The following is a 26,585-nucleotide window of genomic DNA, read 5'->3' as shown; positions in this document are numbered from 1 at the left end:
ACTGATTCATAGAAAATGGCCCCTCCAATAAAGTCCCTAACCCGTGTCCCTTGGCGACCACTGGACAATGGCGATAATGTCTATCCCTGTTTCCCTGTGTGTACATCATCAAATAAATCAACTATGGCAAAAATAAAGACCAGGTGTAAATGGAAGAATCTCCACTCTCCTGGTCTATAAGTATTATATTCTCATTTTCTCTGAGTATTCATGTTCTTCCCTCTGTGTGCGTATGTGTGTTTTGCTGCCTAAATGAATCCATTAGTACCTATATGTGTTTTGAAAGCTCCTAATGGCCTCATGATAGCAGCTAAGGCATGATGGGAGGAACAGTGCGAGCCCAATCAGTTTGTTATGTTGGGGAATGTGCCGCCTCTCACTTCCTCTTCCCTCTTCCCAGGAAACACTGTGACGTATCTATACCATAGACTGTATATGATCTATACTCAGAGTAGTCGACACTTTTATCTAAAGCAACTTCCGTTAAGTTTAAATTCAATTCGTATCCATGTAAACACGAAGGTTTATTACAAAAAAATATGTTGTTTTTTTGTATCTGTGTCAAAACACCGTTATATGTTATATTTTCGAAATATTGGTACACACACTTAATTTTGAGACCTGGAGGTTCCAGACCACTGGTTTAGCTGATGGAGCTAAAAGTAAGAGCTGACTATTAGCCCTGGCTTAGACTAATCAATGACTGTGTGTGTGCGTGCATACCCAGAGAGGCGGGGTCCAGTTTGTTCAGGGGAGCCCAAACCACTGTATCGCCGTTTTTCTCAGATGAAGGATGATGAATGAGGTTGATGAATCGGAAGAATTTAGTTTTTTTACGGACGATGTTTTTGCTTTTCTAGAATCATCATTCATCTCAATTTGTTCAGGCTCAGTCATTTAAAAGCCAAGTTGGAACCATAGTTTAGCTCCACAGAGGCTCAGAGGTGAGTGACACTGCATGCTTGGCTTTTCTTAATGCTACAGTGCTTCTTCTTTTAGTTCATGTCTATGCAAGGTGATGAGCACAAACTATAAAGTATGTATTGCTTGTTAAATGCTAAAGTGAGATAAAACTCTTAACAGCTGAAAATAAGAGTCTTAATGGAAAGATTATGCCTTAAAAACTATTTAAAGACATAAACTAAAGAAAAGATTGGGGAAGCAAATGCATGACTGAGCTGGATAAATTAGTTTATATATCTGAAAAAAAGAAAAAGTACTGCAGTTTGCACAGTTTCTTTTACAGATAATTTTACTTTATATAGTGAAACTTCCTGAATCAAGTGTTTAAGCAAAGAGTTTTGAGTATAAAAAAGAATGAATCAGACGTTGTGATGTGGGGAACCACTGTGCAGGTTATCAGCTCATACACTCACATGTGTTTGGACTGTGAGAAAACATTCAAAGCATTCATCTCAACAACAGAGGTTTAAGGGTGGTGATAGAACTTTTTCTTTTATTTCCCTGATAGAAAAAAAATCAAGAGTTTATCCATGTTAGCGGAAGGGGTGGGGGGCTAAGTGTTCATCTCCATCATTGTTGATCTGGGTCAGTGGGGGAGGAGTCGTCTTACAGCTGTTACACTCTGCTGGTGTGTGTGCATGGATAGTATACATGTGTAGTGTGTGCAGGCGTGTCTCTCTGTGTGTGTCACTCAACTCTTGGTCATTAATCTGACCCTTCTAACTCTCTGCAGCGTTACGGCTTTGTCCTCGCGTGTCAGATTGTTTTACTGCATTTTCATTTTCATAACAGCATGAGCAGATGTTTTACTCTGTGTGTGTGTGTGTGTGTGTGTGTCTGACTATTTGACCTGGATATTTAGTTAAATGGGACTTAATGGTCCCAGCAGCAGACATCCCATCAGAGCTGTAGATGCATATAAACGCCATGTTGTCACTCTAATAGTGTGTATGATCAAAATGCCATTTGGGCTGTGAATTGTGCACTTTTTACTCAAATCAAAAAAAACAAAAGATTACTTCAAACAATGAAATGATTTGTTAAATAATTCAAACAAATCATACAAAACTGTAAACATGAGTAAAAGTTTCTGTAGCCATAAGGTGAAATTCAAAATAGTTGGATTTTTTAAAATAAAGGTGTGTGTGTGTGTGTGTGCCTGCGCGCATGTGCGTACGTGCATGCATGCATTCTGAGTGTGAGGCAGTAAGTGTCCACCAGGTGTCTCAGTGTGTTTATATAATAAAATGGTGTCAGTAAAGGGAGTCTTCCTCCACATATCACGACTCATATCCCACCAGGACTCTCTTCTCTTTCCCCCTCTATTACTCTGTATTTCTTTTTCCCCTTCCATCCTCCCTTTCCCATTTGCTTCCATTTTAGCCATTTCCCCAATTTCCCCCCCATTTTTTCCTCACCTCTCTTCTCTCTTTCCATCTCCCCATGCTCACCCATGACCGATTGCTTCTAGTGACACCTGGTCCTCCATCCAGTTCTCAGTGAGAACAGATAGAAGTAGCAGGTGAGAGATGAGAGAGATTAAAAGGAAAAAAAGATGGAGAGAAACACAACTAGAAAGAAAGGCAGCATTGGAGAGACAGTAGGTCAAAGAGCGTTAGAGACCAATAAAGGCGAGATAGAGAGAGAGAAAGAGAGAGATGATGTGTGTAAGAGAGAGAGTGAAAGGGATGTAGGGAGAAAAGGCGTGAGTGAGGAGGGGTTTAATCCTGCCTGGATTATGGTATAAACTGGTGCCAGAGAGCAGGAAGAGATATGCTGGAGAGAGAGGAAGTCCCACAATCCCTCCATCCATCCATTCATCACTCCATCCATCCGACTCTCCATCCGTTAGAGTTCTCCCAGTTCTGCAGGATTTTGTTTCTGGATCCATGAGACGAGGATGTGAGGTCAGGGGAACGGGACGGCAGAACAATATGAAACTGCAGCAGGATTTCTTTTGACTGTGTGTGTTTGTCCTGCCTTGGGATTCAAAACAACAAGGACTGAACCCACGTAAAGACACAAGTTTACCGGGACATCCCAAGTCTTCTTGGCGTCCTGTAGATGAGGGAGAGGGAGCGTGGAGGAGAGAGGCGGACGATGGGAGGAGTGGAAATAGGATTAAGAGGCGTAGAGAGGGAGCTGTAGGAACATGGCGAGACTCCGCTCTGACTCCTGGTGCGCAGAAGTGACCTTTGACATCGAAGACAACCCAGACTCTTTTGTTCTGCTCAGCTGACATCCACTTGTCACTCAGACACTTTTCTTTGTGAGGTTTCTCTCAATGCCTCAAAGGAGCGCGTTCAAAGCCTTGACAACATGCCACAGTGAGTAATCTTCTGTGCCATTGTGTCTGCCGTAATTTGGAGAAGTATTTAATCTTCCTGCGACCCACTTTTTTTTCCGCTCCAGCCTGCGTTTCTGTTAAAATTAGCATCCCGCATCTCCGGACAGCGCATGGGACTGTTTCCGTCTTTTGTCTTGAGACTTTTAGAGAAGCAGCACTTAAGTCTCTGCACTTAAAATCTGCAGCTTCTCAGGATCATTTGTTCATTCCTGGAAGTCAAGTTGAGTCCTAAATCTGTGACTGCTTTCAGGATGAGATGCTTTATCTGTTGCCGGATGTCGCACATGAGCTTTCTGGATCCTCCGCTCTTCCTAAGCAGGGTTTGGACTGTCACAGATGCTCTCCATGCTGCTCAGTGACAAACTCAGTCTCTGGACAGTTTCCAGATTTGAACTCTACATGAATGTCTCGCAAGTGGACCTTTACTTTGTAACAATTACTTTACAGGCAAGTTGTCAAAAAAAGTATATATATTTATATATATATATATATATATCCTTGTTGCCTTAATGGGTCTGGTCCTGTTTTTGTTAGTACTTAATTTCATTGTGATATATGTTTATTGCAGCTATGATCAATCATGGCTGGGCATTGAAACAATATCAATATTTATCACACTATAATTTCAATCAATAGCAATGTCTTGCAGGTTACATACTTCATCAAGTGTTTGTCATTTAAACTTCAAACTAGTGACATCTATCGTGAATCAAACCACAGAGTATTATCAACCAACTCTGTAGTTCCCCTCAACTTTATTCAGCTTCATAGCAACTTTGAACTTTTAGCTACTTTACTTTCGCTGCTTTCATCAGCATCATTAACAGCTACTTCAGGCAGTGGTGTCCAAATTAAAAAACACCACCTCAGGTTAAAGTTTAAAAAAATATGCAATTCTTTAATTGAAAGAGTCAAACAATTCAAATAGAAACACAAGCTTTTGATTGAAAAGTCAGAAAGTATTTTATTCATTAACCCTGTCAAAGAAAACGTGTCGAAATGCTGTAAATGTATTTAGAAAACAGGTCAGAATCAGATTTTGTTTCAGCTCCTTTATTTACCCTCAGTATTTGTTGATTGTTGCTGATATTCCCTGACCCTTAACAGACCTTCCCTCCACGAGTCACCATCTAGTTCATTGCACCTTTAACACTCCCCTCTCTCTGCGTTTGCACTGTGACCCGAGCACTCCAAATCTCACTTTGCATTGTTCTAATTCCACTCCTTTCTCCTCTGGAGCCAGCGAGCAACAATCACTGGACTGATGCAAATCGCAGCAGCTGCAGGGATGAACTGCTGGGGTCCGGGAAGAGCCGGGAATGCCACTAAATCGGACGGAAGTGGGCCGCGCGGAGGGAGGCTGATGATGCTGGTGTGGATTATCCTCTTCAGCTCGCTGTGCCTGATGGTCGACGGGCAGATGAAGATCCCACCAGAAACGTGAGTATACCGTGGCATCAGAAACAACCCTGACACTGACTTTTAACCCTGAGGGACTGAACCGCTTCAGTCAGCTCAAGGTCGGAGGTCAGCATGAAGCTACACAGACACAGACAGTACTGAGGAAGCACTGGGTTGTATTAATATATTGTATTGCATTGTATTAATTAATTCCAACGATCAGATTTTTGACTAAAGTTAAATCAAGCATGAGAACTCAGTAAAATCTCCCTTTTATTTACACCTGCACTCTCACCACTATATTATTTTGAATAGGTGAAATAAATGAGAATATACAAAGCCTAGAGTACCATGATTGCATCCTCTTTAACAACGGGACGCAATTAATCTGTAAACACGAGTCTGATGACCACATGGTTCTTTATTAAGACATTACATCAGCTGCTTTACCGGCTCATTTCCGCGTGGACGCCCTGGAAAGCCCACACGCAGCGTTATACCCTCCTAGGAGCCACACGTCACATGGATGAGTCAATAGTGTTCCTTCTGCTTTGGATCCACACAGATACATATGGGCCATATGGGCACCTGCAGGGTCGAGGTAACTGCCAGAGAATCATACAGCTTCTCTACAGCCGCAGCCAAATAAGTTGAAATTGATGTATAAATTTGGAAAGTATAATAATAATTCTATTTAAGACAATTTTTTTTTTCTTCTTTGGCATAGCTGAACACTACGTTTTTATAAGCCATGCAGATTTTTTAGTGATGGTGATGTTGGTCGGTTGATTGGTCAACTATTTCGGTCCAGACTGAAATATCTTTTATGTGGATGTTCATGACTCCATGATGATGATGTCGAGGGTTTTCATGGAAATATCTGTGAATCTGTCGGATAGGAACTTGGTACAGACGTTCCTCTGTTCCCGCTCGAAATGAATTATTATCATTTTACTTTTTCATCAAACACTATAAGGTTAAAATTAAGTTCTTGGTTTATCCAATACTTGAATTTGTTAAGAAATAGTGAAACTAGTGGTCTGTGTTCTGGTAATTACTGACTAAACATTGATGGGCACGTCAGCATTGCAACGTTGCCATGTATTTCTCCAGTGGATGCGACACAGCCACTAACATGGCTTTAAAGCTGAATTCACATCAAGGTTTGTTATTGCTTTTACACATAAAGTGCAAGGATGTTGTCGACAGAAGGAAGAAACCTGCTCATGAAGCCTGATGGGATTTTTTTTCACACCAAGCATTCTTTTCTCTTTTTTTGTGAGATAAGCGGTCGGGTTTTTCTCAGCTGAACATTTCTTTTGGGAACAGAAACGCTGTGTTTGTTCTCCAGAAACCAGACGAAGCTCTTTTCCCTGAGGCAGTTTTCAAACCTCCTGCTGACGAGAAACACCAACAGATCGATGCTGCGCTGTCAGTCCGTAATAGCCTATTAACTGTGTGTCTGTGTGTGTTAAACGTGAAGGGGGGGGGGGCACCGAGCGGGTCGGAGAAACACAAAATGTGTGTTTATAGGTGTGTGTCAGTGGTCAGACACAACAGATTTATCAGCCCAAGTCCTATAAACGTATGCACTTTCAGGGCAGGTTCTGTTCTTACCCAGCTCAGAGGGTGTGTGCTGTCACCATAGGCTGGAGTGACTGAGGCAGATTAAAGCTCCAGGCACAGCAGGGTTCAGCAGGCCAATACAGGTCACTGAGCCCAAAGTCCTCCGCTCTGCCCGTGGAAGATCTGGCAGCAGGCTCCCTCTGGCTCTGGAAGTCAGCGAGGCTATGACTGGAACATCTCAGGCCAAGAAGGTCAAATCTTAAGCCTCTGAGGCAACATTGCTCTGCTGCCACGAGCAAAACACAGAACTGACAGTGAGACGTCAACAGCGAGGACTCAATCTGAGAAACAACTTGTGTAAAATGAGATGTGACACTAATCCTGATGTTTACGATTTTGTCAGTTTTATATAGATGAATGAATTTTATAAGGACTGTCCAGAAATGAAGCCAAAACAGTCCTGATACCAACCATCTTGCTGATGAAGGCGCTCGACCAATCTCGAGTCAGTCTCAGCTGTCAATCATGACATGACGCCCCTTTTTTATAACATCAAAAAACTAATCAAAACCAAACTTACCAAACATATTAAGACTTGAACATACGTCAGTGCCATAAGAACAAGCTAAAAGGGTTCTGATTGATAGCTGATAACTGATTGGTCAAAACACCGGATCATGTTTCCTGCAGGCAAATCCATCGATTTGCTCAGAACGGTATCCACATGCTGATCATAGGTCTCATCCGGAGTCAAACCATCTATATCATATGATTCAGGGGAATTATATGATTCCAGATCACAGGGTCTGTATCTGTGGTAAAATGTAAAACTAATGTCTCACACAACTTTTACTTCTAAACATTGTCACGTGAGCACATCAACAAGTTAACCAAACTACCAGCCATCTTTCAGCACCGACACCACCTGGCCACCACCCTGCCTGCTCACTAGCAGCAAGCTGGCTGACTCCCCATTGGTTGAGCCATCTGTCACATCCTGTCTACGCTCCGACCTCCATCACCTTACCTTGGCTGCATTCACATGGAGGATTTGTAGAATTACTACATGTTATTGAACACCAGATAACCCTTTGACCTGGCCGGCCCGTCAGCTTTCACTGTCACCTTCCCGGTAATCTGTTTTAATCTGTTATAGGCGAATGCAGGGTAACCTCTTAACATGATTGGCTTTACACTGTCATGGTCACCGTCAATGCTCACGGTTTTATTAGCCCTTCTTTCTTTTATCAAGAAGATTTGGACGGAAGGGGAGATCTTTGATTACTGTGTGGCAGCTGCTTTATTCTTTTACTGCAATGTAATAAGTTACAATATGATTGGCTGCACAGCTGTGACTTTCAATTGAGGTGTATTCATCCTGTTTATTGGGATGCATTTCACTAGCTCATATATTATACAGCACAGTCAATTTCTTAATGTGGCAAGGTGACACCGCTTTCCTCCCTGCACGTATTTGATGTGCCAAAATGTAATTTAATGGTGCCTCTTTCCAATAAAACAAACATTTATAAAAGGATATGAGTTAAAGCAGCAGAGGATCTGGACAAAAATGTGTTCATTGAATGGACTGGACTAATATAGCACTTTTCCAGTCTTATCAACCACTCACAGCACATTACAGCACACGTCTAATTCACTTATTCACACACGGCCGTCAGAAGCAATTTGAGGTTGGACAGACTGGAGAAGCCGGGGGATTGAACCACCGACTACCAACCGTTAGCGAACGACCCACTCTCCTGAGCCACAGCCGCATATTACCATCCCGTCTTTACACACCGACAGTATTAAATGTCAGCTAAAAATATATTTTGTTGCTGTTAATAAGTGTTAACAGTTTTGTGTACCTGTCACTGCTTGTGTGTCCAGGGTGCAGCAGTGGGCCGTGTCCTTTAGCAAAGAGATTGCTGCTCTGTCCGCCAGGTACTCTGGAGCCAAGCTGCTACAGAAGGTAGGAGACCACACACATCCGCACTTTAACAAAGACACTTTAACAGACGCATAATACACACATGCTAAAAGAGGCTGCATGCACACATATAGTGCTTTTTTTTTTCTTTTCTTTTTACATATAATTCTGATGTTTTCTTGCACGGGCATTTATAGCAAGTTTAGATGCATCATATTGTTTCTGTTGCAGACAAATCAGTGATGTTGTAGTTGTAACGATACTTGTCGTGAGGAATACGACACAGACATGGAGAGATATTGGAGAAACAAACTTCAACGCAGAAAGACAAACGCGCTTCAGAGCGGGTTACAGATCACATGTCCTCATCGCACCAGACTGAGACGGGCGGGGTCTGACTCCATCCCTCCTCCCCCTCCCCTCTGCCGCATCAGCCAATAAGAGCACGGCTGACTGGCATACATTTGCTGTCCAACATCTGCACATGGCCCAGAGACCACTGTGATGACACACTTAATTTATATACGTTTTGCTTGATTCATTGTGCGATATATATATATATTTTTTATCATACACAAACACGTACACTAAAAGGTTGTGAAAACACACTATAGCCCTTTGCAGTGGTTTGCATTGCGTTTGTTTCTTTTGTGTTTCTTGCCGTAGAGACTCAAGAGGGGGTTATGTTTGTGTGTGTGTGTGTCTTTGAGTAATTAGGATGTGCGGTCTTTCTCTGCATGCCACCCTGTAGAATCCCTAGCAGGCCTGTTCGCCATCTGCCGCAAACGCACACACACAGACATACAAACTGTGTTCGCAGAATGACCATCTCCTTCTACAGCGTACCTTTGTTTTTATTTTACCACACAATTTCCTATTGTAGAGCACAAAATATCAAAACCAAAACCAGCTGCACAGACATTTAACCTGCGTAAAATTGTAGATACGGTTTAATCTGGATGGTAGAAACAAAGGGGAAGTAAAAGTAATTGTAACACTGGCAGTAAAAGTGATGGTACAGTCCGTTAGGTTACTACATTACAATCAATTGTCACAGTAATCGAAGCAGATGCTATCGTGACAGTATCTGATATTATAGTGTTGTTTTGACATATTCCTCCTTGTTCCAGACGTTGTCTTTTTATTTAACCGGCAGTGTGTAAAAAGCATATATACAGTGCATTTGTTTAATCCTGGAAACGAAAAGCCATTAATCACCTCTGTCTAATCAATGGTTTTCTCATTATCTGTGGAATGTTTAGTGACGGTGTGTCTTTTTGCCTGAGTAAACCAGAGTGGATATTCAAAATGCTGCAGCTTTGCTTTGGCTTCAAACAGGACTTCATGTGTATTTGCTGTTGGCTCTTTATCATCCTTTCTCTTTTTTTTTACCTTTCTTTGTCTCTATAATCTGTTTGATTTACTCTGGCTTGCTTTCTCCTGTAAAGGAAATTAAAAAGCATCATCAGGCGAAGTGACAATAGAATATATCTTTGTTCACTTTGACAAATTGGACATTTAGTTATTTTCCCAAATGGCTTGAATTTTTTGGCCTAAACAGCCTAAAAAACTTTGTAACTGAGCTGTGAAAGGGTTTTTCTCCATCTGCCTGGGATTGTGCAAACTGAGACATTTTCATTAACAAGTCTCTGTCTTTGACATTTTGACATCACAGTGTTGAGCGAGGATAATAATCTTACTAGAGGTGAAAGAAATGCTGGAGAATGTTCAGTTTATTTTACTCGTACGCCATCATGTACTGTCCTGCAGTAATATACTTATACGCAATAAGAAGGATCTTATCTTACAAAAGATAACAAATATAGTTATAAGTCATTGTTAATGTGTAGTAGAATTATATATTCATAACTATATTTTCATTACAGTGAAAATTAGACTTTTAGATTAATTTAATTTTGGACACAGCTGTTCTAATTGGTGCAAAAACAAAACCACGACACCTTTAATGCCTTAAACTTAATATTTATGAAAACTAAGTTGTGTATTAAACCATCTTGAATCAATATATAACAGTCTCTAAAACGTGCAGAGGTGCAGCATGGAGTAGATGTTTATCTAGTGGCATCACTCTGTCATGATGCAGATTAGAGAGGGGTTCTGGAGTCAGGGCTTGACCCCCATCTGTTATACAATCCTCGTGTGTGTGTGTGTGTGTGTGTGTGTGTGTGTGTGTGTGTGTGTGTGTGTGTGTGTGTGTGTGTGTGTGTGTGTGTGTGTGTGTGTGTGTGTGTGTGTGTGTGTGTGTGTGTGTGTGTGTGTCTCTTGCATTAGTGCGCCTCTGCAGTTTGTTATTCTCCATTCTATATTGAGCTGAATATTGTGTGCAAATTCTAAATGGGAAATGTGTAAAAGAAAATCTGCTCCTATATAGAATATATTCTAAGTATATAGAGAATATAATACATAAAAGCTGTGTCTGTTTTGAAGAAATACAAGGACATCGAGGGCATGGTGAAGATTGAGGAGGTGGACGGAGAGGAGCTGGCGAAAAAGTTCGCAGAGGAGATGGAGGAGATGCTCGGGAGGAAGATGAAGTCAGTGAAGGTAAAAACAAACAAAAAGCAAATCATCACAGCAGCAGGTTTAGTCTGTGTAAAGATCGTTTTGTTACTTCCTACATGGTTCCGACTGTTTCCCTAACCACTTGTATTTCCTCACAGAGGTTAGCAGAAGCAGCAGAGGATGCAGATTTATACCACGAGTACAATGAAACACTGGAGGTATGTGACAGTGTGTATGGTATCCACCTCTGTGCACAAATATGTAAAATATATATATACTCTAATAATAAGAGCATGCAACTTCTGATTTACACCCACATCCCACTCTCCATTGAATCCTTCTTTAGTGTACGTAGTGCTATCTAGAAACTGAACTAACACTGTTGCAGTATTAAATAAGATGATTTTATTTTACTTCTTTTTCTGTATTTCTAGGTATTCTTCTATTTTTCTAAGTTTTATATATTAGATAATATATATCTGTTAAAACATCGGAGTAATAATGAGAAAGAGCAAAGATGTAATTTATTACATTTGAGTGACTCTCAATAAAGTATATTTAAGTACACATTGAGCCATAAATAGATAAAATATTATCCACTTGTTTTTATTCTTTCACCTCATTTAACCTGTGTTGAATATACATGACTTATATTCTTTCATAAAGCAAATATGCAAAGAAAAAGTACCCTGTTTAAACATGTCTTCGATATTTCATCATATAATTAATATAAAGCCATCCTCTGTTTTTGTGTTTGTAGTTTGATTATTATAACTCCATGCTGATCAACTCGTACGATCAGGAGGGGAACTCGGTGCCGCTGGGAGGAGAATTCCCTCTGGAGGCAAATGAACACTTCAATAAACTGCCAGTCAACACACAGCTGAGCAACATACAAGTCCCCACTAACGTCTACAACCGAGGTAACATACACACACACACGCACTCTCCCTTGTACACACCATGTGGTGCATCCTATTGCCATTAGAATATCTGTCTTATTCTTTCTGTCACTGTTTCTAGATCCAGACATTCTCAACGGAGCCTACATGTCCGAGGCCCTGAATGACGTGTTCATCGATAACTTCCAGAAGGACCCGACTCTCACGTGGCAGTACTTTGGCAGCGCTACAGGCTTCTTCAGGCTGTACCCAGGTACAGATACGTCCGGGACGTCATGCACGCGTCCAAACAGACTTCAGTGTCTTTCAGTTGCACCTCTTCAAGTGTCGCGGAGGAGCTGCACAAGCCAAACAGAATACTTACACAGCAACTGACAATGCAGGAGACTGTCGCTCAAACGTGATGACTCAGTCTCAGCTAAAGTCAGGCTGCTGATGAGCTCTCTTCTGTGTGTGTGTGTGTGTGTGTGTGTGTGTGTGTGTGTGTGTGTGTGTGTGTGTGTGTGTGTGTGTGTGTGTGTGTGTGTGTGTGTGTGTGTGTGTGTGTGTGTGTGTGTGTGTGTGTGTGTGTTTGTGTGTGAGGAGTAATTAGCGGAGGATTTGTGACACAGCCTCTTTTACTCATCTGCAACCTCATTCATCACGTTCTCCTCTGACAGCCTGTCACCATCCATCCTTGTTTCTCTAGTCATCCATCCCACCAGCTACCCATGCAGCAGTTTGCCATCTAACCACCAGCTTTTGTTCTCTCTCTCTCTCTCTCTCTCTCTCTCTCTCTCTCTCTCTCTCTCTCTCTCTCTCTCTCTCTCTCTCTCTCTCTCCAGGGATCAAGTGGACTTCAGATGAAAATGGTGTGGTCACGTTTGATAGCAGAAACAGAAATTGGTAAGTCCAGATTGAAGCCCGCCTAAGGTCTGCATCCTGATCCGAGTCCTACACACAGTCGTCTGATAGTTGAAGATAGTGCTTCTTAGGAGGCCATCATCATGAGTGTTCTGTGTGGGTGGGTTATAGAAGAACCATAACGACTCAACTCAACCTGAGTCCCTTCCACTCCAGTCAACAATCATCAGGTGCCATTACACGATGATTCGTTATAAAGGCTGAACATCACTTGTTTCAGAGTCTGACATGTTCTAATCTGCGACTATTTGTCCAGTTGAACATGATGAATCAGCAGCAGAGGAAGTTGGTCCCGACCATAGATTGTATATAAAGATAGAAGACATGACTAGTGTACAGCTCATAAACCCTGCCTCCTCCATGTTGGCAGATGGGACATGGGCCAAACTAAAAAACCACAATACTTGCATCCTGACACCAAAACAGCTGAATGGGATTTACTCTTTATTAATTTCCTACAGTGTGACATGTGAAAAGGTCTGCTGTCTAAAATACTAGCTAGAGTACCGCCCAGTCTACTTCGGTGAACTCCCGTCTGGTTCTCAGACGGAACATGCTGTACGGGACGGGGTAGAGGTGGAAAATTCACCAATCACAGCTGCTGTAGGGGAAATCTCATTGATTCTAATGAGCTTGGGAAATCAGGGGACGGTAGTAAAGAGATGAAGGGAACAGTGGAGGGAGAGAGAGAGGAATGGAGGAACAAATAAAAGGATCAGGCTTGAACTCTGTCTGCTCTGTCTGTCTTCTAGACTACTGGTAAATAACATGCCGACCCTATTAATGACACAGTGTTGTTTGAGTTACGTTATGATTTGCACTGCTGACAACTCTATTTATCTATCTATCAATATATCAATATATCAATCTATCTATCTATCTATCTATCTATCTATCTATCTATCTATCTATCTATCTATCTATCTATCTATCTATCTGTCAGTCTGTTTCTCTAAATTATATATATTTTATATATATATATATATATATATATATACAGTATATGCCTTTTTCTCTAAATATTTCTCTCTATGTTTCTCTCTTTGTATTTCTCTATATGTATTGCTCTCAATTGCTCCCTGTATTTCTCTCTAAATATTTCTTTCCATGTATTTCTCTCTATATATTTCTCTCTATGAATTTCTCCATATTTCTGTATCTATCTCCAGGTATATCCAAGCAGCCACGTCTCCCAAAGATGTGGTGATCGTGGTGGATGTCAGCGGCAGCATGAAGGGACTCAGACTGACCATCGCCAAACACACCATCAATACAATCCTGGACACACTGGGAGAAAATGACTTTGTTAACATCATTGCTGTAAGTGCACACACTCTTAAGCAGACACACACACATGCACACTATAGACTCACTAGAGTGTGTTTAAGTCCTGATGAGTGTGACATAGAGATTAACACCCCCTCCATGTACAGTCATGCAAACAAGCAGGTACAGTAAAGACATTCAGGTAGACAGATGTATTTATCTATTTTTTGGGAGTCACATCAAAGTTTCCAAATTCACCCTGTCTTTTGGTTTTCTCAGGATTTGGCCACGTGTAACACTACAACGACAAAGTGGTGTAATAAGCATGGTTAATCCCAGTATTACTGTGTGTGTAATCATACGCCCGCAGCAAATCCGCTGCCCTTAAGCTGTTTCGACACAGAATTTAAAGCTACACTCGTCACAATGGAGTCACCCTGCAACAAAATGAAAATCTGTGTTTTACAATGAGATATCCTCAGTGAGCCCACTTTTTATTGTTTTGAATAACATCTAGTCATTTGGCTTTAAATTGACTTGACATGACCTTTTAATGAGTAACAGTAAGAGTAAAGTAAATAAGATATAAAGAAAGAAACAGATATAAAGTAAGTAACACCACCACAGCACACTTTATCTACAAAGTAGTATTATATGTTTATATCTTTCTTTTTTATTCAGAAACAGATTTTGGCGAAACTGAATAAGTTTTAAATAGTTATATTGTGATATTGAGAATGATTGATATGAAGGTGATGAAACTGAACTCCTCTTCATCACCTGTTATGAAAGTTAATTGTGCTCATAATTGATTTTATAATGGATCATGCTGATTATTGACTGCATTGATTTATACAGTATATTTGGTTTCTCTCTCCAGTACAGTGATTATGTTCGTTACGTGGAGCCCTGCTTCAAGGGCACACTGGTACAAGCTGATCTGGATAACCGGGAGGTAACACAGTCACGCACCCACACACACTCACCATGCAAGCACACACACACACACACGCTCACACAACTAATTAAATCGCTTGACCTCTGCTAACCTATTAATCACGAGCTGTTATCTCGCTAATACTCTAAAGTCATCAGCTGTCATCAGATTACAGCTAAAACATTACTGTAAATGTGTGTTTTCACAGTTACAAAATATTAATTACAGGATTAAATCACTTCATGTTTCCCGTGTCTGTTAGAGTTTTAACACTACGGATATTTTTTCCAAATTCTCTCCTCATTTGTCTTGACCCTACATTTCTCTCCTCTTATTCCCCATTGTCATCTTCTTTCTTCTTTTCCTTCGCATCTTTTTAAACTACCACCTTTCGAGTCTCATTGTTTCATTGCTTCTGTTATCATTTCTTTTTTCCTCCTCATCTGTCGTTTTTTCCATTTTGTTTTTCCGAGAACCCGCTCTGTTTTCTCAGTTCTCTCCTCTGTGTGTGAGTGTGTGTGAATTATGTGTTGGATGTATGCCCTACTTTCACTCCCCCCCCTCACATGATGGCAGATCAGGTAAGGTTGCGGGCTGCTGACAATTTTAAGTAGGACACATGACCTGTCAGCAAGGGATTTGATTGGCTGAAGGCCTTGAGAGGCCGGCTGTAACAGAATGGGCTTACAGATGTTGGCTGACATACTTATGCATCAACTCACGTAGCGAACACATGAACAAACATTAACAGGAAGAATTGTTTATTTTTTTCCCCCCTATTTTCAATAACAACTGTATTTAACTTATTTACTCCCACTGGAGGTAAGAATAACGTAGCCGTCATGAAACTAAAACTAAAAGAGATTAATGCGTTAATGCAGTTTTGTTAATATTAGGTTTGCATAACGGTTTGGCAGAAAATAAGACCTACTCTAAGTTCCTATATTCCCCTTTTTCTTTTTTTGTTTTGGCAGAAATATGCCTATTTTAGAATATTAACTTATGTTTATGTCATTTAAATATTATTATATACAGTGTAAAACTAGAAAAATGCAGAATAGATATTTAGTTTTTGTTACTTTTTATTTCAATTGTAAGTGATTGCTGTTTTTTCCACATTACACAGTTTACACATAGTTTCATATTTACAGTATCTTTAGAACTATCATATGTTCTAAATTTTATAAGGGGATATCAAATTCTGTTAAGAGCCCAGTGATGTCCATCTGTGGTTTACACAGCAGTGCAGCCATTTATCACAGTGTGTGTCTGTGTGTCAGTATATGCTCACGTTGATTACATCCTGGTGGACATAGGGACTTTGCTGTAATTTGTCGGAGTTCCAGGAAGCGGGAGATGATCCCTCCTTTACTCTCTTTCCCTCACTTCCTCATGATTTCTCTCTCTCTCTCTCTCTCTCTCTCTCTCTCTCTCTCTCTCTGACCAATTCACCTGCATTTACTAAAAAAGGTTTGATCCAGGGTTTAGTGATAATGTCAGTTTTCTTGTTTATTCTCTCTCCAGCATTTCAAGATTTTGGTTGAAGAGCTTCATGTGAAAGGAGAGGGCAAAGTGAAATATGCAATGAAAGAATCTTTCAAGATTCTCAATGAGGTACAGTACGTCCCCACTTTGCAACAACCATAGAGACTGTTATCAACAATATGCTAAATCTCAGGCGAGGAGGAAAGAGAGTTTACAACTCACAGGTCTGTCTTCAGTACAATGTCTCAGGATTGAATACCTTGTGTGTGTCCTTGTGTCTTAAGGCTGCTGCACTGGGCCAGGGCAGCCTGTGTAACCAGGCCATCATGCTGATTACAGATGGAGCCATGGAGGACTTCCAGGAGGTTTTTAAGGAGTTCAACTGGCCAGAACGGAGGGTATGGCACACGCTCTCACACGCAAGCATGAATAACAGCAGGCACCAGTGAGATGTACTGTGAACACACTAAAACACCAGCCATGATTTCTTACATCGTACTATATCATTTATTTGCTTGTCTCTCCAGGTTCGAGTGTTCACCTATTTAATTGGACGTGAGATGACATTTGCTGATAATGTCAAATGGATCGCCTGCAATAACAAGGGTACAAACAGAGTGCTTTTTCCTTTTTGTTTTTCTACTACAGATGAAACCTTCATAATCCACATAGAGAAGCTCAGTCACGTCAGCAGGAAGAGAAATACACGTGAAATCTTCTGCAAAAATCACATGCGTGCCTAAGTCTGAAATTAAAAAAAGTGTTCCCCTCTAATGTTTAGCTCAGATAAAAGGTCTCTTTGCTCCGGCAGCTGATGTAAGTAGGTATCAGGTGCTGCCCTCTTGTGAATTACATGGGGTCATGCAGCAGCAGCTCAGGCCCGAATATAATCACTTTATCCCGCTCTGAGCACATCAAAACCCTTGACTAAATACCTGATTATCAGCACAGATACACTGTAAACACATTCCCGGCCAAAAAATATAATATCTGTGTGTGTGTAATGGGTAACAGGTGCACTCCCTTCTGTTGTGCACACTGGCAGTGGCCTCTGCCAACAACAAAATGTCATAAGCAGACAAACATGCTTAATGTTGCACTCATCCAAAACCTTTCTATACGCAGTTTCAGTCGTATAAGAGAGTCTTTATAATAATAATGATAACAGCAATAATAATAACAGCTCTACTTCTCTTGAGGTGATTTTACAAAGGGGAAAAGGGTGTCCAATATTCTCGTATTCAATTCCTGGCAGTGCTTCAGTCGCCTGTTGTCACTGAGCAGCTTCACTGCAGGTATCCCATTGACGTCACTGTCTTCCACTTGTAGAAATGCCATGAATCTAAGACTAAACCTGGCTTTAAAGAACATCAAAAGCACAGTAGTCGCATTAGCGGGACATTAAAACTGTGTGTTTATTTTATTTTTTTCCATTTCAAAAAACAGCTTAGTCCCTTTTGGGACCACAATATTTTCTGATGCCTGATAAATAAACCTATTGCTCCTGAAATAATCCTGGAGGCAGAAAGATTAAAAACAGTGTGGTGAATATTTTGTTTGCTGAAATGTATGAGTCCTGGGTTTTCCATCTGTCTGCAGGTTACTACACCCACGTCTCCACGCTGGCGGACGTGCAGGAAAACGTTATGGAGTACCTCCATGTTCTCAGCCGGCCGATGGTCATCAACCATGATCATGACATCATATGGACCGAGGCCTACATGGACACTGTGGTGAGTCTGTTGTATCTAGACTTCTATACATGTAAATACATCAATAACTACAGTCCAAAAAGTCTGAGACCAATTCCCTGTTGTGCTCAGCTACCATCAAGTGCTGTACTTAATAAATCTACTTGCATTAAAGTCAAGTACACAACAAAGTAAATGTTCTTTGTTACATCCCACTGCTACACATACATAAAAGTAATCCAAAACAAAGAAAGTATTTAGCGGCCCTTGAACAATGTAATCAATTACTAATTACTCATTACTTCATAAAAAGCATTTCTTTATTACACATCTGTGAACAGGTGCTACTCCACCATCTGCCTCCTGTATTTCTTTAGCTCTTCATCTTCATCTTCCTCTTCACCTGCACCATGTGTGTTGTATCTTTTCACCATCATTTCACGCCTCTTGTTGTCTTTCCTCCATCTCCTCCTTCAGTCCCCAATCACAGAAAAGGTAATGGCACTATCATTATAATAGTAATATTTACTATCAACTACAAACTGTTTGTGGTGGTTTCTATTAGTTTCTGTCTTTTCAGCATTAGCTTCAAATGCTAAAGTTAGCCTAGCTGATCCTCTAGTAAGCTAGCCTAACTTACCCTTCATTAGTTTTCCACCTAACACCTGCTAATGTGCTGCTTTGTCACTGGTACCTATCTTTCAATTTTATTTCAGAGTTTAGAACATCCTCTTCTCTACTTTACTTTTTATTGAACTAATTCTGCTGGAGTATATATTTATTTTTCAGCTAACGATGCTTAGCCTCTCTTTTCTTTCATTTTGAAATGTTAGCTTGAAATTTGACCTTTGTACAATTTTAGCTTGATGTAACCTTCACATTGATTTAGTTTATATGTATGAACCAAATGAAAAGTCTTGATTAGCCTTGTGTTTACAGCTAACAGCTAACAGTTGCTAGTGGTTTCAAGTTGTTCATGGTTAATCTTGCTTCCACCATTAGCTTTCAATGCTAACGTTATTTTAGCTCATTCTCTAGTAATCTAGCCTAGTTTATCACCAACATGTTGCTACTTAGCTTTCAAGTTGTCCTCACCATCTTATTTAGCTAATTTAGTACAGTTTTCACTTTATTAGCAAATATATGTAAAATGGTAGCTTGATGCAATGTTTACGTTGTTGGTCGCTCTTTGGTTTACATAAAGTTACCAAGTGGAAGATCCTTGCAATCCATACATCTTCATTTCACCTTCATTTTTACTTTGACGTATCATATTTCGTCTGCTGGCTTCATTTCGACTTGTGTGTTTTTGTGTTTCCAAGCTGTTCGATACTCAGGCCCAAAGCCTGCTGCTGATGACCTCAGTGGCCATGCCTGTGTTCAGCAAGAAGAAAGAGACTGTAAGTTATCACCATTAACACTCTGTAAGAAAGAGCTCATCTTCACAAGAGAATCAGAATATGAACCTGCTGTATGTGTCCTGTAGTTGTCTCATGGGATTCTGCTGGGAGTGGTGGGAACTGACGTGGCCCTAAGAGAACTGATGAGATTAGCTCCGAGATACAAGGTAAATCATCCACTGTGTCCTCGCACAACGGAACAACACACACACTGTGCTGATTCTATTGTGTATGTGATTCTTATTTGTCTCTGTCTTTCAGTTGGGTGTCCATGGTTACGCCTACCTCATCACTAACAACGGCTACATCCTGTCTCACCCTGACCTACGACCGTTGGTACAGACAAATATTGTGTTATACAATGAATTATTGCAGCTGACGAACTGTTGTGTCTCTGCTCTATTAAATTGATTGACCATGCGTGTTTAAAAAATACTTATTTTGCTGATTGTGCATCTGCATATGTGTGTGTGACAGTATAAGGAGGGGAAGAAGTTAAAGCCAAAACCCAACTACAACAGTGTTGATCTGTCAGAGGTGGAGTGGGAGGACACTGAGGAGAAAGTGAGAAACACACTCACACAGACGTTTATATACATTTTCAAATCTCTTCTTTTTTACTATATTTACTGTGGATGTGGATTTATAGTACAACATAATGTAATTCTGAAACTGCTGTGTGTGATGTATGTGTTTTAGCTGAGGACAGCCATGGTGAAAGGAGAAACTGGAACGTTATCTTTAGACGTGAGAACGTCAGTGGATAAAGGAGTGAGTACTCTTGTGTTCATGAGTGTGTCTGTGTGTTTGAGGAGAGCAAGATTTCCCCTCTTTCCTCCTCTGGGATTTTATTGTTCATTTTCTTATGCTATCCAACTTTTGTTTCTTTATTTTACTCATGTTTTATTTATGTTATTAGTCCTTTTGTACTTTCTATAACTTCTGTACAAGCTGTCTATTTTCTCTGCTTTTATTATCCTTTTTATAAACTCTGTTTCTCTCTTTGTCGCCCACAGACGAGAGTGATGTTCCTGAAGAATGATTACTTTCACACCGTCCTCAATGAGACGCCATTTAGGTTTGTCGGATTGCTTTTAGCAGGATTAATGTGTTATGGTTTATATTATGTAAATGTTATTATCACCGTATCCAACAACCATGAAATAATTAATAGCAAAACATAGAATTCTTTTTAAGCAATACTTTCTGTAGCCTGTTTCTATTTCTAGCCTGCTCGGAGAAATAACAAATTCTTATTGTTGTAAATATTTATGAGGTCTACAGTGCTTACTATGATTCATTCTGCCTGTAACATTAAGGTTGTTGTCACAGTATATCTTTTTTTGTCTTGTCTGTGTTTGACAGTCTGGGTATAGTGTTAACTCGGGGGTATGGACAGTATATCTTCATTGGCAACGTCTCTGTTGAAGAAGGTAAATCTTTTTCTCAGTTTATCTTTATTTGTGTATGTGAACCTTTCTTACTCATCTGAACTCTTGTTGGGGTTTTTTTTGTTTCCCTTCAGGTCTTCATGACTTACTGGCTCCAGATCTGACCATAGCCAGCGAGTGGTGAGTTGAAATCATGAAACATGAATATTTTGTATATAATGTATAATATGTATGATAGGAGATTTTCATGAAAGTATATTTCTGCTGTACATTTTTGCTCACGTACTTGTGTGTATTTGTAGGACATACTGTGAGACTGACATTGACCCAGCCCACCGCAAGCTGAATCAGCTGCAGGCTGTGGTACGATACCTCACTGGCAAAGAACCAGATTTGGAGTGTAAGTACTAGACACTTCACCTCATGATCTTTTATCACATGTACACCAGAAATGAAAAAGTAAAAAAAAAAAAAGTTTTTCTTTCCCTATTCCTCTGTAAGACATTAACATAATTAAAAGATTTATGTTTGTCTTCCTCTCTGGTTTCTTTTTACAGGTGATGTGTTGTTGTTGCAACAAACTCTGTTTGATGCTGTGGTCACGGCTCCTATGGAAGCTTACTGGACCGCCCTTATGCTTAATACATCTGGGTGAATATTACACACACACACTTACAACATGGATCTTTTACATTATTAAAAGTTATATATTTACTAATATTTACCCTATATTACCTCTATTTTCTCCACCTCTATCTTTTAATTTTTCTTCCTCCCTCTCCCTCTATCAGTATGGACGATGGAGTAGAAACAGCGTTCCTGGGGACCCGTTCAGGCCTGTTGAGATTCCAGCGGTACACTGGTATTGAGAAAAGGGTTGCTAAGTAAGTAAGAAAAACACACGTTTTGTTTATTAAAATTAAATACCATCCCATGAAATCTGACACATTATTATGTGCACAGCCAAAACATTTATATTTGCTGTTAAAACTGTGTATGTGACTGTCAGCAGTGACATATGTTTGAATTGCAGTAAAGTGTGAGTTCTCCCTCTGGTGGTCAATAAAAGAAATGCATTCATTAATCCAGACAAGCAATGTTTGATGACATATAGTTTTTTTTTAAATTAGTTGTTATATTTCAGCTTTTCTTTAATTTGAAAGCATCACTGTAGATTACTTTTTTGTTATTTTCTTTATTATTGTATTACTTATTTTACACCATAGTATAGTATGTTTTATTCACCCTCTTTTTCTTCCCTCTGCTATTTCCAAATCTTCTTGTTCTTTCCAACTTATCCTCACTTCCCTTCTTCCTTCTGATGGTTTCTTATCATTTTAGGAAGTGGATAGTAGGTTTTTCTTCAAGGTTATTTTTGTCTCTCCCCAGGTCTTTCCTGACCTCCACAGACAAGGAGAATATGTTCACACTGGACCATTTCCCAGTATGGTACCGCAGAGCAGCCGAGTACCCAGCTGGACAGTTTCTATACTACATGCCCAGACAGGACACTAGAGGTATAGGAAACACCTTTAATGAGCAAACACACACACTCATGGGCACACAAAATACATGTTGTGCTCTTTTTTTGTTTCCAATTTTAAATCTTTCAGTGGGAGGATAATTTTGTTTATAGCCACTGGCTACAACTGCTCCTTCTGTTTACTTCATTGTGAATTGATGCAGTTTGTATACATGGTTTCTTACACAGGTTTGGAAAAATCTTCAGCAGCTCCAGACACCTGACAACTTTAACAACTACTGTCATCGCATTTCTCATCTCACTAACACCTAACTCCATTTTCAATATAGCTGAGAAATTAAGTCGTAAAAAAAGATGTGATCTGCTGATGTTCCTTTGTGTCATTAGCACATTAGGGCGTAATTTAGGTGATTTAATTAAACAAGTTTGCTTTAGGCAGCAACAAAGGACAGAAATTTGATTTAATTCTTCACTACCCAGTGCAGACGTTGAAGTGCAGTATTTCCAATGAGTATGATCTTTTAATTCTGCTCTAGCAAATCATAGAGTGCAGGGTGTGTGCATAAATCCATTTCCTCACTTACATAAATTAAACCTAGTTTGCTGCAGTTTCATATATACACATGAGTTTGAGGCTCGTAAACTAAACTCAAACTCAAATAGAGTAGCTACTTTATTGTATGTACTGAATCTATAAATGATTTAAACCCTGATACTACATATAGAAGATGAGGCTTGAGGGTCTATTTCTAAATCCTATATAAAGATGATGATAAATGTTTCATGATATTTTTACATGAAGACAATGAGACATTATCATACCACCATTATTAATTATCATTAATGTCAGACGTTCAAACATAAAATAGTCCTCTATAATTATTAGGGTGACAGTAAATACAGTGTGTTGTGCTCAGATGTGTTCAGGGACTATGAGGCTGACTATAGCGCAACCTTAAGTGCTGAGGAGGTGGAGCACCAAGCGGAGGAGGGAGGGAGAAAACGGAGGAGGGCAGAGGAGGAGGAGGGTATAGGAAAACTTACTGATACTTGGCATGCCTCCTCTTTTTGAATAATCCTTGATATGTTCTTCCTCACTCCTGATTTCAAAGCATGGGGAGTGCTGTGGTCACTGTTTTCCATTTAGTCACCTTTGTTTTTAAGAGTTTTCTTCTCTTTCCGTCTCTTTTTTCTCCTCTGTTTCATTCCTCCTTCTCTCTATCTTTTGGTCACTGCATGAGCATGCAATTTAAAATATGAGAACCTCCTCTCCTCTCTTAGGGACTCAGTAAGGTTTTGAAACATTTGTACTATACTGATTCTATGAATTGTTGGAAAGTCAGGATCGTGTTTCTTCAGTTGTTGTGATTATTGTTTTCCTTGTCTGTATGTTACAGTATAATTAATCCCATTACAGAGTTTATAAGTTCATGACTGTCATGCAGGCATTGAAGGGATGTATAACAGATCATAGACTGTTTATAAAGATGAATGACACAACTCTTCTATGAACTATACTGCAGCCAGCCACCAGGGGGCAATCAGGATCCTCTGGCTTTACTTTTGAGGAGCTGTCATTGTCATCCATCTTTATTTACAGTCTGTGCAACAATACTAGGCACATGGACACATATACACACAGAGAATCCTTCTGTTATCGAGTGTAAGTCGATTAGCTGTTATAATCTGTATTACATAATGCTTATAATGGTAACCTGGATGGAATCTGTGGCTTGGTGACAGTTGGCATCTGCTGGCATGAAGGCTGTGAATAGACTCACAGACAGGGAATTCATGAGTTCATTAAATATTACCTGCCTTGTCCAAGTCTGTTACTGTTACTCTTATTTTCAAACACATTTTATGTGTATCTGCCCCATAGCTGTCACCATCCCTGTGAGTGCTGTAAAAATAAATATCTCCTTTTTGCTTTGTATGTGTACATATGCTCATGCATGTGTCCAGGACTATTGTGTACTTGTGATGTGCATGCATGCAACCATGCTTCTATATGCATGTGTTGATTAATTGATCGATTCTAGCTAATTTTGTGTGTTGCTCTCCCAGCAGGGCCGATAGTGATCTCTACCACTGCAGTCACTGTGACCGTGGGCAAGAAAACTGCCATCGCTGGAGGTAGGATGAGGATTTTTGTTCAGATACACTCTCTCACTTTCTGTCTTTACACACAAGCTTTGTTCCACTGTTACATCCTTTTGTGTCTGACATTTGAACTTGCTGATTTGATTGTTGTTTTGGGTCATATCTCCGTCCAATCACTTGCCTGGGTTGTTAGTAACTCTTTGCCACGCTGGTAGGTTATGCTTTGAGATTGAGAGATTGTTTGAACAAGTACAGCTTGTTTACATTTGGTGGTGATTTAGGATTATTAGGTTGTAGTCACTGGAGACCTGATATCAGCCAATAATATTGACCTGCTGATGCGTCAGTCAAGCTCTGATTGATGATAACATGTGCTACATGTGCTGTTTCCATTGTCCTCTAGTTCATAGTCTATGGATTTGTTTAACTGCTTCCTGTTGTGTGGGCTGTTGTGTAATGTGTTTGACTGATCAGTCATAATTATCTAATTCAGCAAGACTCTGTGTTTGTGGGTATGTGTGTGTGCATCTTCTAGTGTATACACTTAGTTTCTCATATCATTGAAAGACAGTCAGCATAATTTTTTTTAATTAAGTATATAGTGCTAAATCATACATGATGAGAGAGAGAGAGAGAGAGAGAGAGAGAGAGAGAGAGAGAGAGAGCGAGAGCGAGAGAGATCATGCAGATCATCATTGATAATTAGGATGATGAGTGTTGAGTAGTCTTGGCATATCCGGATTCTGCAGCACCAGAGTCAAAGATACCTGCTGAGATTAGGACAGGGAGGAAAAGTACAGACTACAGGAGAGAGCAGACACCCAGTTAATGACAGGCGCTAGTGTTATATAAATACACAAGGTTAGTGAGAGAGGAGAAGGTGAGAGAAGTGTTCAGTGCATCATGGCGTTTTTTTTAAGCAGCCAAGGTCTATAGCTGTCATGACGCTGAGCCTTAAACTCTGAAACACAGTGAACATTTTTGGGGGGATTTTCTGTTTAATGTCATTTTAGATCATGGACACTATCTTATTTATCTGTGTGTTTGTGTTCGGTTGTTTCACACTGAGTTCTGTTTCCTTTTTTATTTTGAAATTATGCTCCTTGTTTGTCTCCAGCTCTCAGACTCAAACTGGGAGCTGGTTCCTCTGGAGAGGAGCCTGGTAGCTGAAGGCTCCTCTGTCCATTCTTCAAAACTCAAGTAGGCCTGCAGTTTGACAACAAAGTGAACTATAAGGATAATATGGTACTAGGAGCTTGGTCATTATATGTTGTTCAGACCTTTTATTGTAGGCTATTATTAAATGGTCCATTTCTGTACCAGATGATAGAACAAGAGTGAGGGTGTGATTAAATCATCTGGAAAAAATCATGTTATATGTGGAAATGGAAACAGGGAGAGAAAGGAGAAGTGAGAAATAGTTACAAATAGATGTGTTTCTCTCTTTTAACCTCACTGCCTCTCCTTCTTAATATTCCTCTCTCTCACTTTTGCATCCCTCTTTCTCTCTTCCTGTTTAGGAACATTAACGTCACTGTAGGTTGAAAGTAGATTGTTAGTAATCCTAGAAAATAGAAATGGCGGACAGATCTGAAACAAGTATTGTATCTAAGAAAAAACATCAAGATTAAGTTTAAGATTTGTAATAAGTCAAGTAAAGATGGTTTTTCGGCTTTGTGTGTGCTGATAATAGAAATATTCAAATACCATTATTCACTCACTGGCACTGATTCCATTACCTGGGCTTTGCATATTGGCCAATACCGAGTACTGATCTGATACAAGTGCATATAAAAGGATACCAACTTATATAACATAATTTCACAGCTGTATGCTGCTAACCCTGTATGGAAGTGATGATTGCTATTGTTGTGTTGCACTAGTGTTGTAATTTGCAACTATGGAGCAATTGCTATTTTCAGGCGGGGAAGAAGAAGTGATTTCTGGGAAAAGAAAATTGCATAGCATACTCTGCATTTTCAGCAGTATCGGAGGCATTTCTGGATGTTGGTATTTGAACATTATATGATGATGATGATCAGTTAGAGGTTTAAAGTCACAGATCACCCAGTGATCACTGCATCACTGGATGTCAAGTTGAACAACTTTGCTACCAGCTGCCTCACTTTAACAAGAACACAGCGGGAAAAGCTATATCAATGTTTTATAGACTTGCTCTATCTGACTTTCTTTGCACACACACACACACACACACACACACACACACACACACACACACACACACACACACACACACACATATACACACATATGACTCACTGTTTCTCCCCTCA

The 26,585-nt window shown here is 40.0% G+C and overlaps 1 protein-coding gene across 5 annotated transcripts in view; it reads left to right on the top strand.

Annotated features, from left to right (window-relative positions):
- The first annotated feature begins 2,709 nt into the window (after window positions 1-2,709).
- Window positions 2,710-26,585, top strand: part of cacna2d4a (calcium channel, voltage-dependent, alpha 2/delta subunit 4a) — a 76,158-nt gene continuing 52,282 nt past the window's right edge. Inside the window, exons 1-28 of one of the 5 annotated variants that reach the window (XM_047338626.1) lie at window positions 2,710-3,757; window positions 4,554-4,750; window positions 8,168-8,249; window positions 10,656-10,772; window positions 10,889-10,948; window positions 11,491-11,653; window positions 11,754-11,885; window positions 12,457-12,517; window positions 13,705-13,855; window positions 14,682-14,756; window positions 16,263-16,352; window positions 16,508-16,621; window positions 16,751-16,829; window positions 17,823-17,956; window positions 18,392-18,409; window positions 19,237-19,314; window positions 19,401-19,481; window positions 19,576-19,650; window positions 19,792-19,878; window positions 20,014-20,085; window positions 20,331-20,392; window positions 20,680-20,747; window positions 20,840-20,885; window positions 21,008-21,105; window positions 21,263-21,356; window positions 21,497-21,589; window positions 22,095-22,222; window positions 24,256-24,324. In XM_047338626.1, coding sequence (XP_047194582.1) covers window positions 3,647-3,757; window positions 4,554-4,750; window positions 8,168-8,249; window positions 10,656-10,772; window positions 10,889-10,948; window positions 11,491-11,653; window positions 11,754-11,885; window positions 12,457-12,517; window positions 13,705-13,855; window positions 14,682-14,756; window positions 16,263-16,352; window positions 16,508-16,621; window positions 16,751-16,829; window positions 17,823-17,956; window positions 18,392-18,409; window positions 19,237-19,314; window positions 19,401-19,481; window positions 19,576-19,650; window positions 19,792-19,878; window positions 20,014-20,085; window positions 20,331-20,392; window positions 20,680-20,747; window positions 20,840-20,885; window positions 21,008-21,105; window positions 21,263-21,356; window positions 21,497-21,589; window positions 22,095-22,222; window positions 24,256-24,324 — 2,635 coding nt within the window. In that variant the 5' untranslated portion in view covers window positions 2,710-3,646. The remainder of the gene's footprint in view (window positions 3,758-4,553; window positions 4,751-8,167; window positions 8,250-10,655; window positions 10,773-10,888; window positions 10,949-11,490; window positions 11,654-11,753; window positions 11,886-12,456; window positions 12,518-13,704; window positions 13,856-14,681; window positions 14,757-16,262; window positions 16,353-16,507; window positions 16,622-16,750; window positions 16,830-17,822; window positions 17,957-18,391; window positions 18,410-19,236; window positions 19,315-19,400; window positions 19,482-19,575; window positions 19,651-19,791; window positions 19,879-20,013; window positions 20,086-20,330; window positions 20,393-20,679; window positions 20,748-20,839; window positions 20,886-21,007; window positions 21,106-21,262; window positions 21,357-21,496; window positions 21,590-22,094; window positions 22,223-24,255; window positions 24,325-26,585) is intronic. The other 4 variants (XM_047338628.1, XM_035147884.2, XM_047338627.1 and 1 more) reach the window with 4 other exon arrangements.

The sequence above is a fragment of the Hippoglossus stenolepis genome, chromosome 22, assembly GCF_022539355.2.
Source record: "Hippoglossus stenolepis isolate QCI-W04-F060 chromosome 22, HSTE1.2, whole genome shotgun sequence".
In the NCBI taxonomy this organism is placed as follows: Eukaryota; Metazoa; Chordata; class Actinopteri; order Pleuronectiformes; family Pleuronectidae; genus Hippoglossus; species Hippoglossus stenolepis.
Note: the sequence above shows the minus strand (reverse complement) of the source record. Positions and strands in the feature narration are given on the sequence as shown.